General features: G+C 44.1%; 1 protein-coding gene across 1 annotated transcript; it reads right to left on the bottom strand.

Annotated features, from left to right (window-relative positions):
* On the bottom strand, positions 1 to 14101 carry PDCD7 (programmed cell death 7). Its single transcript, XM_047074944.1, has 5 exons — positions 13206 to 14101; positions 10376 to 10514; positions 4088 to 4324; positions 3745 to 3832; positions 1 to 1793 (listed from the first exon to the last, which is right to left on the bottom strand). The coding sequence occupies exons 1-5, from the start codon at positions 14070 to 14072 to the stop codon at positions 1670 to 1672; spliced, it is 1455 nt and encodes a 484-aa protein (XP_046930900.1). The 5' UTR covers positions 14073 to 14101; the 3' UTR covers positions 1 to 1669.
* Between the last annotated feature and the right edge of the window lie 992 nt (positions 14102 to 15093).

Raw genomic sequence — 15093 nt, 5'->3', positions numbered from 1 at the left:
ATAAAAATAATGTTTACTTTATTAAAACTTTGCAGAAGCTGAATGAAAGAGGGAAGGCTTTTTTCCACCTGAGGTTAAATCCCTTCCTCTTGGGTTCTGCTGCCTATTTTCCTGAATCCCTGCTTCACACTCATGCCCCCATCAATGCAGATGTCTTAGTGACAAGGCTGCCTGCACACTGAACACATCATACAATTCATCTTTTATTTCTACTCTTCCTACATCTCATCAGACAGCAAATGGTGGGGATTTATAAAAGGGCACACAGGCCTATGGGGGTTATGTGAGGCTAATCACAACAGATTTTAAGGTATATGAGCTTAGACACACACTTTGGAGCGCTGGCCTTCATATCCTATCTGTTAACTCTGAAGCGCATAATATATAAATTTAACAATGCAGATTAAACAGAAAAAGAACAAAGGTGTTAGCATCTTGCACCCCAGAACTTCCAACTACATGCAATCATTTCCAAGGTTGTTGTCCTTTCCTGCTTATCCAGAGTTGGATTCCACAAAGTTTGGTGCTGGAGATTCACCTTCTCCTAGCAAATGTCTATTTGACAAGTTTGCATTTTGGAGTGAAAATGTGTTTCATTCATGTTAAAGTGTGTGTAGTGATTTGGTAGGCAACAAATTTGGGGGCAAAGGCTCAAACTAAAAAATAAAAATGATATTTATTTAGCTTTTCGGAAATATAAATAACACAATAAATGACAAAGAGTAAAACAAAACAAAACAAAAACCCTGACATGTTATGATTGATCATTCCCAGGCACAATAGCATTTATTAATGAATATAAAAAAATAAATTTTATTATTTTTATCTGCTTTCCTCCCAGCTTTAACTACATGGGTGTTTTTGAAAGTTTGAGTTCCTAAGAAAATTCCACAGCTATACATACTGGCCCCTACAATGTGACTGAGGGAGGTTAAGATAAATTTCTATCATTGGGGATTCTGAACAACTAGATCTTCAGGAACTTAAATAACACGTGTTTTTGTTAGGATCCTTCTAACATGGGAAGATGCAGCCATTATCCATTAAAACACGATCCAATATGGATACAGGTTTTCCAAGTTCTCCACATGACTACCAGACTAGGCCATGAGCTTTTCTGGCAGCCCAGTCTGTAGCCTCTCAAGCTGCACCAAAAGTGGGATTCATTTAACCATAGATAAAGCATTTCTGACCTTTCCTCCTAGAAGTGAGAGGGTTCTTTGGGTAAGGAGGGTAAAGAGGTTTTACATCAAAGCTTGCCTTCACACTCAGTACTGGGGGAAGGACTAAGTCTACCCAATGCACATTTGTGTTGAGTGTATGCAGTGTACTTACCCATCACCACACAAGAAGTTAAAGAGTAAATTAACAAGTCACTCTGAACCAAGCCCCTTCAAAACAGAGGCAAATTCGGTGAACCAAGGTCACTTTCTGTGGTAATAACCCCAGTTCACCTAGGTCCTTTCCTGAAGAAACATATTAATCTCCTGATTCAAGAGGCATCTCTGGCCAGGACAGAGCACTCAAGGAAAACGTAACTTCTGGGTGGAACAATGCCACATGGAGTTTAGAGGTTGTGGTTTAGTCTATAGCACGAGAAGATGGTGGCATCACTAGTACTTAGAGCTGGAAAGAGCCTTGGCCGGACCACACTTCTGGAGCATCTTTACTAATGCAGCTTAATGGCTGTTGCCCAGATGTCGTTGCTGGGGAGCGGGGGAAGGACCCATCCTTGGGGAACGGAGTTGCCTTTGGGATGATCAGATGGCACCAGGTACTGATCCCAATCATGCCTTAATAAGAACATTGTAGAACAACTGTTTATTTGTTTTATTCCAAGCAAGATGTTCAGCCACTAAATACTCTATTTCAGGACTTAGCTTTCAAATGACTGATGTACCAGTCCACTCAAGAATTTGATTTCTAGGCATTATGCAAAGGACAGTATTTCTTAAATGTACACATAAAGGGGGAAAAAACTGCAAACAACTTATGATCTTATGGGTAACCCAATAATAAATATACAGTTGATCCTCATTATTTGCAGGTTCCATAATCGCAAATTTGCCTATTCACTAAAATTTATGTGTAACTTCATAATCGTTACTTGTGGTGCTTTCATGGTCACTTGCCAACATGCAGAGCCATGAAAAATCTAAGTCACTGACAGGTACATTCCCACTGAAGTCAAATAAGATGACACTGTCTTCACTGTCTTCACTGAAGTCAAATAAGGTGACACTGTTTTCAGCCTCATATTGTAAAGTGTCCTTTTTGCAGTGTATTTAGTACTGCATTTTTCACATATATGTGCTTTTATTGGTTATTTTGCTATTTAAGATGGCCCCTAAGTATACTGTTGCAGTACTAGCTAGAATGAGAAGGCTGGAATATGCCTTACAGAGAGTACATGTATATTAGAAAAGCTATGTTGAGGCAGGAGTTATAATGCTGTTAAGTATGAGTTCAGTGTTAATGAATCGACAATATATATTAAACAAAGTGTTTTTTAAAAGAAATACACATAAAACAATGTTATATATTGATTGGTTCATGAAAATGTTGTGGTCCGAGGCTCACAGGAACCAAACCCTGTATTTCCTTTAGGAACAGAATTTGGCATTCCCTAATTCAACACTGCAGCTTTTATAGAACATAACTACTGTGAATAATGAGAATCAACTGTACTTATATTTAAATGCTACAACTTGGGGGTGCCTAGGTGGCTCAGTCAGTTAAGCGTCTGACTCTTGATATCAGCTCAGGTCATGATCTCACAGTCTGTGGGATAGAGCTCCACGTCGGTCTCTGCACTGACAGTGCAGAGCCTGCTAGGGATTCTCTCTCCCCGTACACTTCTCCCCCCCCGCCCCCAACCCCAGTCTGCCCCTCCCCTGCTCTCAATAAATAAATAAAAGCTAAAACTTACATATTAACCAGAAATATACTTTTCCCAGAACACAAACTTGGTATGCTAATAACCATCATTAGAGCTTTGGAAGGAACCTGATAGATCACTTAGTTCAGTGATTGTCAAACCAGGCTTTGAGGACCACTAGGCCCCAAGCAGATGTTCTGGGGAATCTAGAAACAACAAAGTGCTTCCAATCAATAACAGATTTAAACTGTCTACACCTACGGAACCCATTCATTCAAACTGTTTTACAAATGGATTTCTCAAAAGACTACCTTTGGGAAGAGCACTACTGCTGAAGTTTGAAGGCCACATTCCAGTCTACCATTTTCATTTTATAGGTGAGGAAAGTGAGACCCAGAAGAGTTGAAAACTCTACCCAGCTCATTAATAACTGCAGGTTAAGATGAGACCCCCTGTTCCTAGCTCTCTTGGCTTCGACCTGTAAGAACTCACAAGTCAGTTTGGGACTTAATCAGTCTCCACAGGCAAGTAGATAGGGAGGGTTTCTCTCCCTTGGTCTATTTAGCAGCAGAAGAGAATTAGGAAAAGGAAGCCGATGCTTTAAGTCAATGTAACAACTACAGCATGAGATAATACAAAGGGCAAGTCACAACCTGAGTTTCAGTTTCTTCACCTGTTAAAAGAGTCATTTATTTCTCAAGGACTGAGGACTAAACAAGATTTATGTGGCATCCTTAGAATTAAAAACTTTATATAAACCTGTACGGAACCTAAAAAAAGAAAAAGCAATACACCTCAACAAAATAAACACTGTAAGTGCTTCTTGCTATCTAAGGGGAAGGTGGCATGGAGAGTGCCCCTCTGACCTTATCTGGATGAGTGCTGGCAGGGAGTGCTCAGCTTGGAGGTAATACTGTCGGAAGGGTTGCAGGAGGTGTGCAAGTGGGAACTCATCTGAAAAAGAAAAGGCACATTACCACATCATCATGTCTCATACCTAGAGGCAAGCTGACTGAACCTATGACTATGACAGTACAACAATGCGATCAAATGTTTCATCTTTATCCATGATTTCCAGTACACAGTTCAGAATTTTAAGTCTTAAAGGTTTCATTTGCTGCCTACCACCTTAGTTTGAGATCATCCATTTAGGGAAAGAGCTGCCAATCTAGCATCTTCCTTTTCTCCACTGGTTACAAAAGAACTTACGTGGATCCCCAAATAACTTGGACTCAATTTCACGCTTCTGAAGTAAAATTTTCTCTTTTTCTTTCCTCTGTTTCTTTTCAAATTCTCTTTTCCTCTCTTCTTCTTGTTCTCCTTCCAACATAACTCTGAGGGCTCTCTCTTCAGCTTCGTATAATTCAGAGCGTTTTTTAATGAGTTTTCTTAGTCGCTGAAGATGATGCTCAAAAGTCTCATCTGCTGAGGCTGGAGGACAGACCCCTAGGAAGAGATCCAAACAGCATTTTAGATACAACTTTTTATCCCCAACATGTGTTCTACTGAGCAGACACAAAGTCCTACTTACGTTATGAATTTGCTTAGTTTATAAATTCTAACCAATCTTCAAGGCTCAATTTGATCTTGAGTCTCCAATTAATCTGACCTCACCCTGACTTTCTCTAAGTCCTCTCTTTGGATCATACCACTTAACCTTTGATTTTATTTCTAATGGTTTTGATCCTTTGGCTGGACAGAGAGCTCACTATAGAGAGAAACTCTTACACTTCTTCATTGTGATATTCTCACAGCACAGGCTCCCAGAGCAAGTAATAAACAATTTACCTTCTGACTGAATCTGAAGTTCTAGGAGAAGACACTTGGATAGTGAGGAAGAAATACATGTAACCAACCTACTAACCTCACAGTCTGCTGCTTAGTGTAGGATGACCAAATATTTCAGTTTGCCCAGTTTTAGTACTGAGAGCCCAGTGTCCTGGGAAACCTGGGATGGTTAGTTGCCCTGATTTAACTGTGAAGTCAGCTAAAAGGATGGCCAACACAGCTAGAGCCACAACTGTGAAAATTTGATTATAGACTAGTTAGTAGGTGATACCAAAGAATTATTACTAATTTCGTTATGTGTGACAGGGGCATCATAGTTGATTATGGGTATTTTATTTAGGTGTTCTATTTTTGTGCATGTGTGAAATTTTTCATAAAATTCCATAAGGTAAAATATTTTTTATATTTATGTTTATTTTTTAAGGAAAATACCTTAAAATTTAATGAATACTTGAGTAGACTGCAGTTGTGCACTCACTAGCCACATGGCTCTGTGACATAAAAGCTGCTGGAGCTGCTAGGTGATTCATCCTAGAGTGACATGGGTGCAGTCCATCCTGTTAGTCCTTGCAAATGTATTTATTATGGGAGCATTTTAACAATACCGGATACCAGGAAGAAAAAAATTCAAATCCCACTAACGTAATAAACCATTTTTATTTCCCCCATTGATTCTGCAGTCATTTTTGTCCATACATTATCAACTTCACATAGTTCAACATAGTATGTGTAACTTCTACAGCTCCAGGTCAATTCTCTACATTCTTTTCCAATCTTTATAATTATTTGTTTAATGGCTCTATCTTGTTTCATCAATTCAATGTACCATAATTTACTTAACAAGCTCCCTACTTATGGACACTTAGGCTGTTCCAAATGTCCTGTCAGCATATACTGTTACAATCAATACTCCTGGGCACGTTACTTTTTTCCTTCTATCGATTATTTCTATATGATAAATTCTCAAGAGAAGAAATGTTCATGAGTACTTTCAAGACTGCCTAAATGTGGTAATAAACTGCTTCCTAAAAGAGTTGATCAAGGCCTTTGGAGGTCGCTTCTTTTCTCCCTCAACCACTGCAACTAAGTGGTTATGGAATTAGCTCTCCTAGCCTCACCTCCATGGCTAACATTTCTCCAGATCATTTTCTCATGGCTGGCACTCATTCCCAACTAAGGAAACTCTACAACTCAAATCCATCTTTTACTAAGTTGCCAAATATTTTCCAAATACACACAAAATTCTTACGCATGGAGAAGTTCAAGCTGTCACTACGTTGTTTCATAATAATTTCATGATTTTGTTTAATTTATTTACCTAAACCAGGAACTGGCAAATTTTTCTGTAAAAGGGCCAGACAGTACTAAAATCTGCCAGTATGGTGAAATTACAGACACTGCATCAGCCCCAAAGTGCCTCCAGATCCCATGAGGAGCAGTGCCCTGTTCCCATCTCAGGCTGCTAGGCCTGAACCACGAACCCACACATCCCTCACCCTTTCACTGATTACTTCTGATCACCATGACTTACTCCCTCAGAAACGGCAATCCTCACCCAGTCTTCCTCTTGGCCCCATGTACTGACACAGTCTAGTTAGTTCCTTCCACCTCCACCACTCACTCACCCAGTTCCTGCAGTTCCTACATACCAGCACCTTCTCCTTTTTTCCCCTTCAGCCACCCACACCTTAGGGCTTTGTCCAGTCTTTGAGCCTTGGAATGATCAAAAAACCCTGCTACCTCTGTCTTAAGCACAATTCTTTTCTTCCCAAATGAGGACTTTCTACCTTCCCAGTAGTCTCTTCTCCTTCTCCCCAGAGACTCTTGTCAGCCTCACTAAAAGTTCCAAATGAACGTATCCAAATCTACTCGCTTTTCTACTGGTCTTCATCAAAACTTGTGGTCACCCATAAAGCAAAACCCTAACAACCCTGTGCTCTGTGTTCACCTGCCAGCTGCAGAATACTCCTGCGAGTACTGATATTGTGGCCTAGTGCCAGTATAGAACTACATCAGCTGGGCCCACAGCACCTGCCTACAACCAAACTCCCATGGGTTTCTAGTTGGCTCCCACTCATTCTTCACAGCAGTTATTTCAAACCTTCACTGCTCTCCTAAAGCCTTTCTCTTCTATTGCCTCTCAGCAAACCATCCAGCCTATCTTAGAGAACACAGGCTAGCAGGCAGGACATCTCTTAACTTTCGGCCCCCGATTTCACTCATCTGCATTACTACCCCTCCTTGTCTCCTTCATTTTCTTTTTTTTTTAACGTTTATTTATTATTGACAGAGAAACAGAGCATGAGTATGGGAGGGGCGGATAGATGGAGAGACACAGAATCTGAAGCAGGCTCCAGGCTCTGAGCTGTCAGCACAGAGCCCGATGCAGGGCTCGAACTCACAAACCACGAGACCATGACCTGAGCTGAAGTCGGACGCTTAACCGACTGAGCCACCCAGGCGCCCCCTCCTTCATTTTCATTCCAGTGGAGACAGATCCTTCTACACTTAAGTTAATCCCTCCACCTGGGATTGGAGTCTTCCTACCTTCTACAGGACGTTGAGCCATCAACTATCCTTCCTGCGTTTCTCTGACCCTCTCCCTCTACTCATTCCGCAATTATACATGTTCAAATTTTCCCCACAACCCTAAGGGTACCACCCCACCCCTCCACACTACCACTCCACATATATTGATCTTGCTCACTCCTTTCTTCATTTTTTTTTTGAAAGTGCAAATGAGCAAGGGAGGAGCGAGAGAGAGAAAGAATCCCATGAGGGGCAGAGAGAGAGAGAGAGAGAGAGAGAGAGAGAGAGAGAGAGACAGAGAAAGAAAGAAGCAGGGCTCACCCATGGTGGGGCTCGGGCTCACTAACCATGAGATCATGACCTAAAGCTCAAGTCAGATGCTTAACTGACTGAGCCAACCAGGCAACTGCTCACTCCTTTCTTCAGAGGCAAACCTTTTTTTCTTTTTTTAAACTTTATTTTAATGTTTATTTACTTTTGAGAGAGACAGAAACAGAATGCGAGTGGGTTAGGGGCAGAGAGAGAGGGAGACACAGATCTGAAGCAGGATCCAGGCTCCAAGCTGTCAGCACAGAGCCTGACTCGGGGCTTGATCCAATAACCCTGGAATCATGACCTGAGCCAAAATCAAGAGTAGGATGCTCAACCAACTGAACCAGGTGAGCACCACAGGCAAACTTTTAATAAGTTGAAGTCACTGTTTGCTTTTCTTAATCTCTTATTCCCTCTTTAATGTAGTCTAGTCTGGCTTCAACCCATACCATTTCACTGAAAAAATGCACCTAGCATAAGTCACTGATCATCTATTGGGTACTAATTCCCATGGATGTTTCTTTTCTTTTTTTTTTTTTTTTTTAACGTTTTTATTTATTTTTGAAGGAGAGAGACAGAGAGACAGAGCATGAGCAGGGGAGGAGCAGAGAGAGAGGGAGACACAGAATCCGAAGCAGGCTCCAGGCTCTAAGCTGTCAGCACGGAGCCCGATGCGGGGCTCAAACTCACAAACTGTGAGATCACGATCTGACCCGAAGTGGGACGCTTAACCTACTGAGCCACTCAGGCACCCCTCCCATGGATGTCTCTTAATCTTTAGAAACGTCCTTCTTACAGATGAGGAAATCAAGGCAAAGAGAAGTTTAAGTAACCTGCCTGAGATTACACAATCTTTCTGAGCATTTGCCACTTTCCAGAAGGAGGCAGAGGACCTACCTTTTTCTCCTATCTCTCTGACCTCTCTTGTGGCCACCTGTTTATCCATCTTGATTTTTACATTCCCTAAGATTTTGTCTTTTTGGCCTCATCTCAGGCCACACAACTCTTTTAAGGTTATTCCTACTTGTGGCTACATGCTGATGAAAAGGCACCTCAAACTCAACAGGTCCCAAACTGAACTTGTCAACACCAAGTATATTCCTCCTACTACTGCTGAGTTCCCCAAGTTATTTATTTATACACGTGTATTCTCCCTCGCAACTTTATTCATTTCTTAATGACCCATAGTTCACACTCCCATATTATCTGTGCCCAGACTATAACAGCCTTCTTAGTCTCTCTCCTTTCCTCCCTCCTTCCTAGATGCTGCAAACCTTTTTCTGCTCTGCCCACCAATCATTGTTGTCATTTCACTTTCTGCTTAAAACCTTTCATGGTTCCTCTCACCTTTAAGCATAGGTGAGAAGTCTAGTCTGGCCCATAAGACATTTTGCAATGTAGCCCTGCTTACTTACATATCCAACCTCATTCTCTCAGTACTTAGTTGGAGGTATATGCACCTTGAGAGAGAAGTATTAAGTATGTAACGCAACTAGCTGCTTGTTACCAAATCATTTTACGCCCAAGCCCATTAACTCCACAGAGGCTGCTTATTTTTATACATCACAATTCCTCCAAAATTTCCTCCTTCTTTTGGATGAAAGTGAGGAAGACTAAGAGTGAGAAATTATGCTAGTAAATTCACTTGGCAAAAGTTTACTGACCACTCACCTCACAGAGGACATAGGGTAGGGGAATATTAAATAATAGCCCTCAGGTTTTCATTCTCGTAAAAAAGAGGTAAGGCTAGACACAGTAGATGCAAACTCCCCTTTGACTCATGAACGTGCTATGAGGGTCATCTGAGGCCTGAATCTGAATCAACCGCTCTAAAGGCTGGCATGCAGAAACTTATCACTTAGCTAGTAAATGAGCTTGGCTGAATACATAATGATCACAACCCAATGAAACTTAATTACGAAGGGTCTGACTCACAGTTTTCATTTATATTTTAAGCCACACAGGGGAAATAATTTGCTACCATGGTACTTGCTAATTTGCGTACTCTCAAATATCCTTGGTGAATATTAACGGCCTATAGCCTACTAAATAAGGCAGTATGTGGTCCAAACCAGGTACAAGTGAGAAGGAGCAGGTCACCTCAGCCCATTTCTGGTAAGGATGGAGGATGCTGCATCTGTATTTAGTTTTGAAGAACAGTGAGAACTTAAAATGGCAAAGATGGGACTAAACGCCCTCCACACAAATAGACTGGCAAAAGCAAAGATCAAGATAGGCAAATGTTCAAAGCACAACTAGGGAACTTCTAGAAAACCAGTGCTCCCTCTAGAGGCAAGAGGAAACCAATGAGATTTTCTGATCCAAAAGTGACAGTCATGTAAGCTGAAAACATTCATGTACACTCTGCAAGGTGCTCCCTGCCCTATCCAACCATTCATAACTTTAAAAATATCAATGTTTCAGGTTTGAAATACATCCAAAGGAGCATGCCAAGTTTTCAACACCTTCTAAAGCAAAGTAAAGTAAACAGTAAATATAGGACAGCTTCTGCCTTGGCACATGGGCAAAGGTGACTAGCCATGCCAACCTCACTCAGAAAAGTGGCCAGGAATGCCTGGGGGCGGGGGAGGAGGGGATGATGAATCAAGGGAAAGGTAGTGCAGTGGGTTCCCACACCTGCCTGTCTTTTCAACCCTGTCAATCAAGATATGAACAATTTCTGAGGCTTCCTGCTTCAAAGGTTCTGAGGTACTACTGACAAACTTTGTTACCTTACTGGGTGAAAATAATTAATTATCAAACATTTTCCTTCAAAAATTTGGGGGAGGGAGGGCACTAGGATAAAGAAAGGGAAGGAGTGGGGCATGAGATGAATAAATCCAAGTAGAGATGCAAAGCCATGGTTACCCTTCCTTGCTGCTGCCTCTTTCCTGAGTTTCCTCAATTTCTCCAAGGCCCGAAGAATGTCCACCATTCTTTTGGTGTCTGCTTGTTTTTTCCTCACTTCAGATAAGACACCATCAGCAGCAGCTTTAAGTTCCTGCTCCTGGAAAAGAAAGAGAGTCTATGAAACCTAGTATTAGGAACAACCTCAAAGCAGAGAACAGCTGCCCAGCAGTGAGATTTCAGAGGATTAGGCAGTCTCAGGGATAAGAATTTCTATAGGATCTACATCCCAATTTCCTGGGCTATACACAACTGCTCTCCACACTGGTCCAGCCAAGGGGTTAATCTTCTCTGCAGCTTCCATGTGGGAGCTCATCTTTGTTTTTTCCTCAGAATTTCTCCAAGTGCAGTCCAAGGAACATCTGCATCCAACTTGCTTTAAGTGGGGGCTCTCTTGTTAGAAGTGCAGATTCCTGGGGGCGCCTGGGTGGCGCAGTCGGTTAAGCGTCCGACTTCAGCCAGGTCACGATCTCGCGGTCTGTGAGTTCGAGCCCCGCATCGGGCTCTGGGCTGATGGCTCAGAGCCTGGAGCCTGTTTCTGATTCTGTGTCTCCCTCTCTCTCGGCCCCTCGCCCGTTCATGCTCTGTCTCTCTCTGCCCCAAAAATAAATAAACGTTGAAAAAAAAAATTAAAAAAAAAAAAAAAAAAAAAGAAGTGCAGATTCCTGGACCCAAAGACTTAGATTAGAATGGAAGATAAGGAATGGGGTTGGAAAGGCCCAGGACTCTACAATTCTGTCAGTGACCCACAACACACATAAGTTGCACTCCAGTGTTCTAAAGTGCCAAGGATCTTGTGACACGACAGCCTTTCCAACACGGAAGACCCGATCCTACTCGTTTTTGTTTTGTTTTTTTTTTTGAAATATACACCATTACCATCTTTATTTATTTTAATTTTGTTTTTTATTTTTTTTAATTTACATCCAAATTAGTTAGCATATAGTGCAACAATGATTTCAGGAGTAGATTCCTTAGTACCCCTTATCCATTTAGCCCATCCCCCCTCCCTCAACCCCTCCAGCAACCCTCAGTTTGTTCTCCATATTTATGAGTCTCTTCTGTTTTGTCCCCCTCCCTGTTTTTATATTATTTTTGTTTCCCTTCCCTTATGTTCATCTGTTTTGTCTCTTAAAGTCCTCATATGAGTGAAGTCATATGATTTTTGTCTTTCTCTAATTTCACTTAGCATAATACCCTCCAGTTCCATCTACGTAGTTGCAAACAGCAAGATTTCATAAGACCCTATCCTACTCTTAAGTTGGTTCACAAGTAGACGAAATAACTCTGGTTCTTTAAACCACCACTCACAGGACCCTGTCTCCAACCCCCACATTGTGGGTGGTAAGAAAGATCCTTTTGCCTAAAGCTCTCAACCCATATATCAAGTAAGTGCCTGTAATTCCACCAATACCACCACATTATACAGTTTCCTTCTTCTGCTTGTACTACTCTCTCTGCCTGGAACTGCACCTGTTGCTTTCACTTGGCTTTGACATTTCCTTCAAGACTCAGGTCAGAGGTCCCCTATCTCATCCACAAAGCCTTCCCTTACCCTGTTTCCCAACAGATTGGATATTCCTTCTCTGGGTTCCAATAGCACTTACAGTTGAAACCCTAACACATACCATGCTGTATAGACATGGTCCCCATGAGGCTCTAAGCCCCTCAAGGACAAGCACTATATCCTAATCGTCCCTATCACCAGCACCCAGCAGTGGGTCTGGCACATAATGGGTTCTTATTAAATGTCTGTGAAACTGATACAAACTCCTTAAATTACAGTGTTGCCTCCAAGTATTCTCCTTAAAAGTACTGATATTCCTGGAGGTGTGAAGACAAAGTTTGCCATCACTACATTTCTGGAAGGAGTTATATCAGAATCTAGGCAGTAACAGACACAAGGAGTAGGAGAAGGAGAAAATACTAACTAGTTGTAGAGTGAAGGGACAGGGGAAGCACCTACAGGCACTCAGAAGTAATGAGAATGCCTTAAACAACTATCTGACCAATTTCCAGTTTCACTCTGGCCCCTACTTAAGAGCTTAAGATCAAGAGGCTTTGGAATCAGCCAATCTGGGCTCAAATCAGGAGCAAAACAGCTAGGAACCAGTTGTGTGATTGTTGGCAAGTTAACTTCTCTAGGCCTCAATTTCCTAATCTGTAAAATGGCTTACCTTTCAGGGTTGTTACAAGGATTAAAGATCTGGTATATGCAAGGAATTTAGAGCAGCATCTAGTATTTGGCAAGTGCTCAAAAACACCATTGTTTAACGGGGGGGGGGGGGGGGGGGGAGGGCGGGGGTTGGAAATACCTGGTTTAAAACTCCTAAACAAAGGGATCCTGCAGAAGTCATCACTATAGCCCCATCAGTCAATTAGAGTATATGTTCCTTGCGTCAAGGCCCCACGTGTTCTAGATTTTGTATTCTTAAAATCAGCCAGACCAGTACAAGAAGCAAGGACACAGATTCTTGTTTGCCTTGAATGTTAGTAAGAGGACAGAACGTTGTAATAGGAGGCAGGGCGTCTGTCATCCCTGCAACGCCATTGTGTAATCCTATACTTTGTGTTTACAGAACTCGCGGTGCACCTGGAGCATTTGTGTTTTGTATTATACAACATTAACAGGCAATCAGTATAGAGATACGATGTCGGAAATGCTGGCTATCTTTTTAATTTACGGCTGAGTAAAAAGGCTTAGCTGTAGGAAACGACAGCGCAAAACCTCACGGCCCTTCAGGTTCCAGACTCGAACTACCCCCAGCCTCCGCACATCTGCCGCTCTTACCCGCTTCTTCTCCTCCACCTCCTGCACGCACTTGACCCTCCAGAGGTCAATCTCCTGCTCGCGCTCCGCTGCTCGCGCGGCCTCCGCCTCCCGCTCGGCCTCGCGTTCCCGAGCCCTCTCGCGAAGCCGAAGCCGGCGGCGCCGGACCCTCTCCAGCCTCCGCCGCGCCTCACCCACATAGGCGGCCTGGGTCAGCAGCTGTAGTCTCTCGGCCAGTTCGGCGCGCAACGGCGCAGCCTGGGCATGCAACAGTACCCAGGCCGCGCCGTCAGCCTCGGCCTCGCGCAGGGCCTGGCCCAGGTCGCGCAGCCGTCGCACCAGGCGCAGAGCCCCGCGCAACCGCGCGCGCACTTCTCCCAGGCTGGGCCCGGCGGGCGCGCGTGGAGGGAGTGGGCAGCCCGCCCGCCGCGGGGTTCCGAACACCGCCTCTAGCCACTGCCGGTCGCGCAGGCGCTGCAAGGCCGCGTCCCCGAGTACGTCGGACGGCGGCGGCGCCTCAGGCCAACGGGGGCTCCACGGCGGCCCCGGGCCTGGCGGCGGCGGTCGTGGCCGCTCACCAGCGTCAGTCCCCGGGAAGGGCCGGCACTGGGGCGGCGGCGGAGGCAGCGGCGGTGGCGGCACCGGGTAGTAGACGCCGCCGCCGCCACCGCCGCGAGAGGCTTCCCCGGGGGCCCGGGGCTGCAGAGCCAGCGGGGGCTGGAGGAAGGGGGCGGAGGCCCCCGGAAAGGGGCCGGGCCGCTGGGGAAGAGGCGGCGGGAAAGCCGGGGAGGGCAGCGGCGGTGGCGGACAGCCGAAGGGAGCGGGAGGCGGCGGCTGCGGGGGCGGCGGGCCTGGGCGACCTGGGGCGAAAAAGGGCGGCAGAGCCATGTCCACGACGAAGGGAGTCAGAGAAGTGACAGGAATTTGAGTGGTTCCTGTAGAGGGGGTAGGGGGAAGTGACGTACTACGCGCGCGACGCCTATAGAACGCTTCCGGCCCAGAGAGCCTCGCCAGTAGGTTGGCATTCCTTCAGTTCGTCAGTTCCTAAATACGAGTAAGCGTTCGTCTTGCCGAGCTAGCTGTTTTGCGAACAATTTAACAGCTACAGGTCTTCTCGTAGAACTACCTGCCTAGTAACAAAAACACGTTAATCAAGTAATCGTGCAAACAAATGCAAAGGTGCAGCAGTAAACGGAAGTACAACCAAAGAGGAAAACACTGGGTAAGAAGAACTTAAAAGAGGTTTTGACTTAGTCAAAGAAGTTAGGGAGGTTGTCCTAGGATTTGAGCCTTTATCGTGACTTGGGAAATAAAGGCAGAAGGAAATGGTAGATAAAATTAAATTTCCTTTATAATCTGCATCCCATTTGACAAATACTTGAGGCAGGCAGAGTGTAACATTTCTCCAGAAACTCCCAACTGTCTGATTAATGTTTTTTGTTAGAGAGGAAAACAACCTTAGCTTGACAGTAGTTAAGCCTCCAGAATCCTGTGAGCCTTTAGCATATAACTTTGGAAACTTCCCATTGACTTTACTTCCACCAACTCCTAAGTATATAACCACTCTTGCCTCACGGTCCAGGCAGCTCTTTCTGCGCATGGGTCCTGTCCCCGTGCTTTAAAAAAATCACCTTTTTGTATCAAAGACATCTCAAGAATTCTTTCTTGGCTGTGGGCTTCAGACCCCACCCTCACTCCAAAACCCCATCAGGAACAGCATTTGCAAAAACTCCCCAGAAGGTCAAGCCGGGGAGCTGAAAGAATGCCAGTTATGGATGTGATGTGATGTTGGCGTCCCAGAGCGAACGATCAAGAAAGAATTCTTGAGATGTTTTCAGTGCAAAAAAGGTGGTTTCATTAAAGCATGGGACAGGACCGTGGGCTGAAAGATCTATACTGGAATTGTGAA

The sequence above is a fragment of the Lynx rufus genome, unplaced genomic scaffold (genome assembly GCF_022079265.1).
Source record: "Lynx rufus isolate CCGP_SWC_20201006 ecotype Redwood Valley unplaced genomic scaffold, mLynRuf1.p SCAF_13, whole genome shotgun sequence".
Classification (NCBI taxonomy): Eukaryota; Metazoa; Chordata; class Mammalia; order Carnivora; family Felidae; genus Lynx; species Lynx rufus.
The sequence above is the reverse complement of the archived record's forward strand: the minus strand, read 5'-3'. Positions and strand labels throughout refer to the sequence as shown.

Excerpts from the sequence above, each read along its gene's own strand:
- PDCD7 (XM_047074944.1), bottom strand. The coding sequence starts at position 14,072 with ATGGCTCTGCCGCCCTTTTTCGCCCCAGGTCGCCCAGGCCCGCCGCCC. Across the intron at positions 10,515-13,205 it reads AGGTGGAGGAGAAGAAGCGG|GAGCAGGAACTTAAAGCTGC; the intron begins GTAAGAGCGGCA and ends TTTCTTTTCCAG. Across the intron at positions 4,325-10,375 it reads AGAGGCAGCAGCAAGGAAGG|GGGTCTGTCCTCCAGCCTCA; the intron begins GTAACCATGGCT and ends ATCTCTTCCTAG.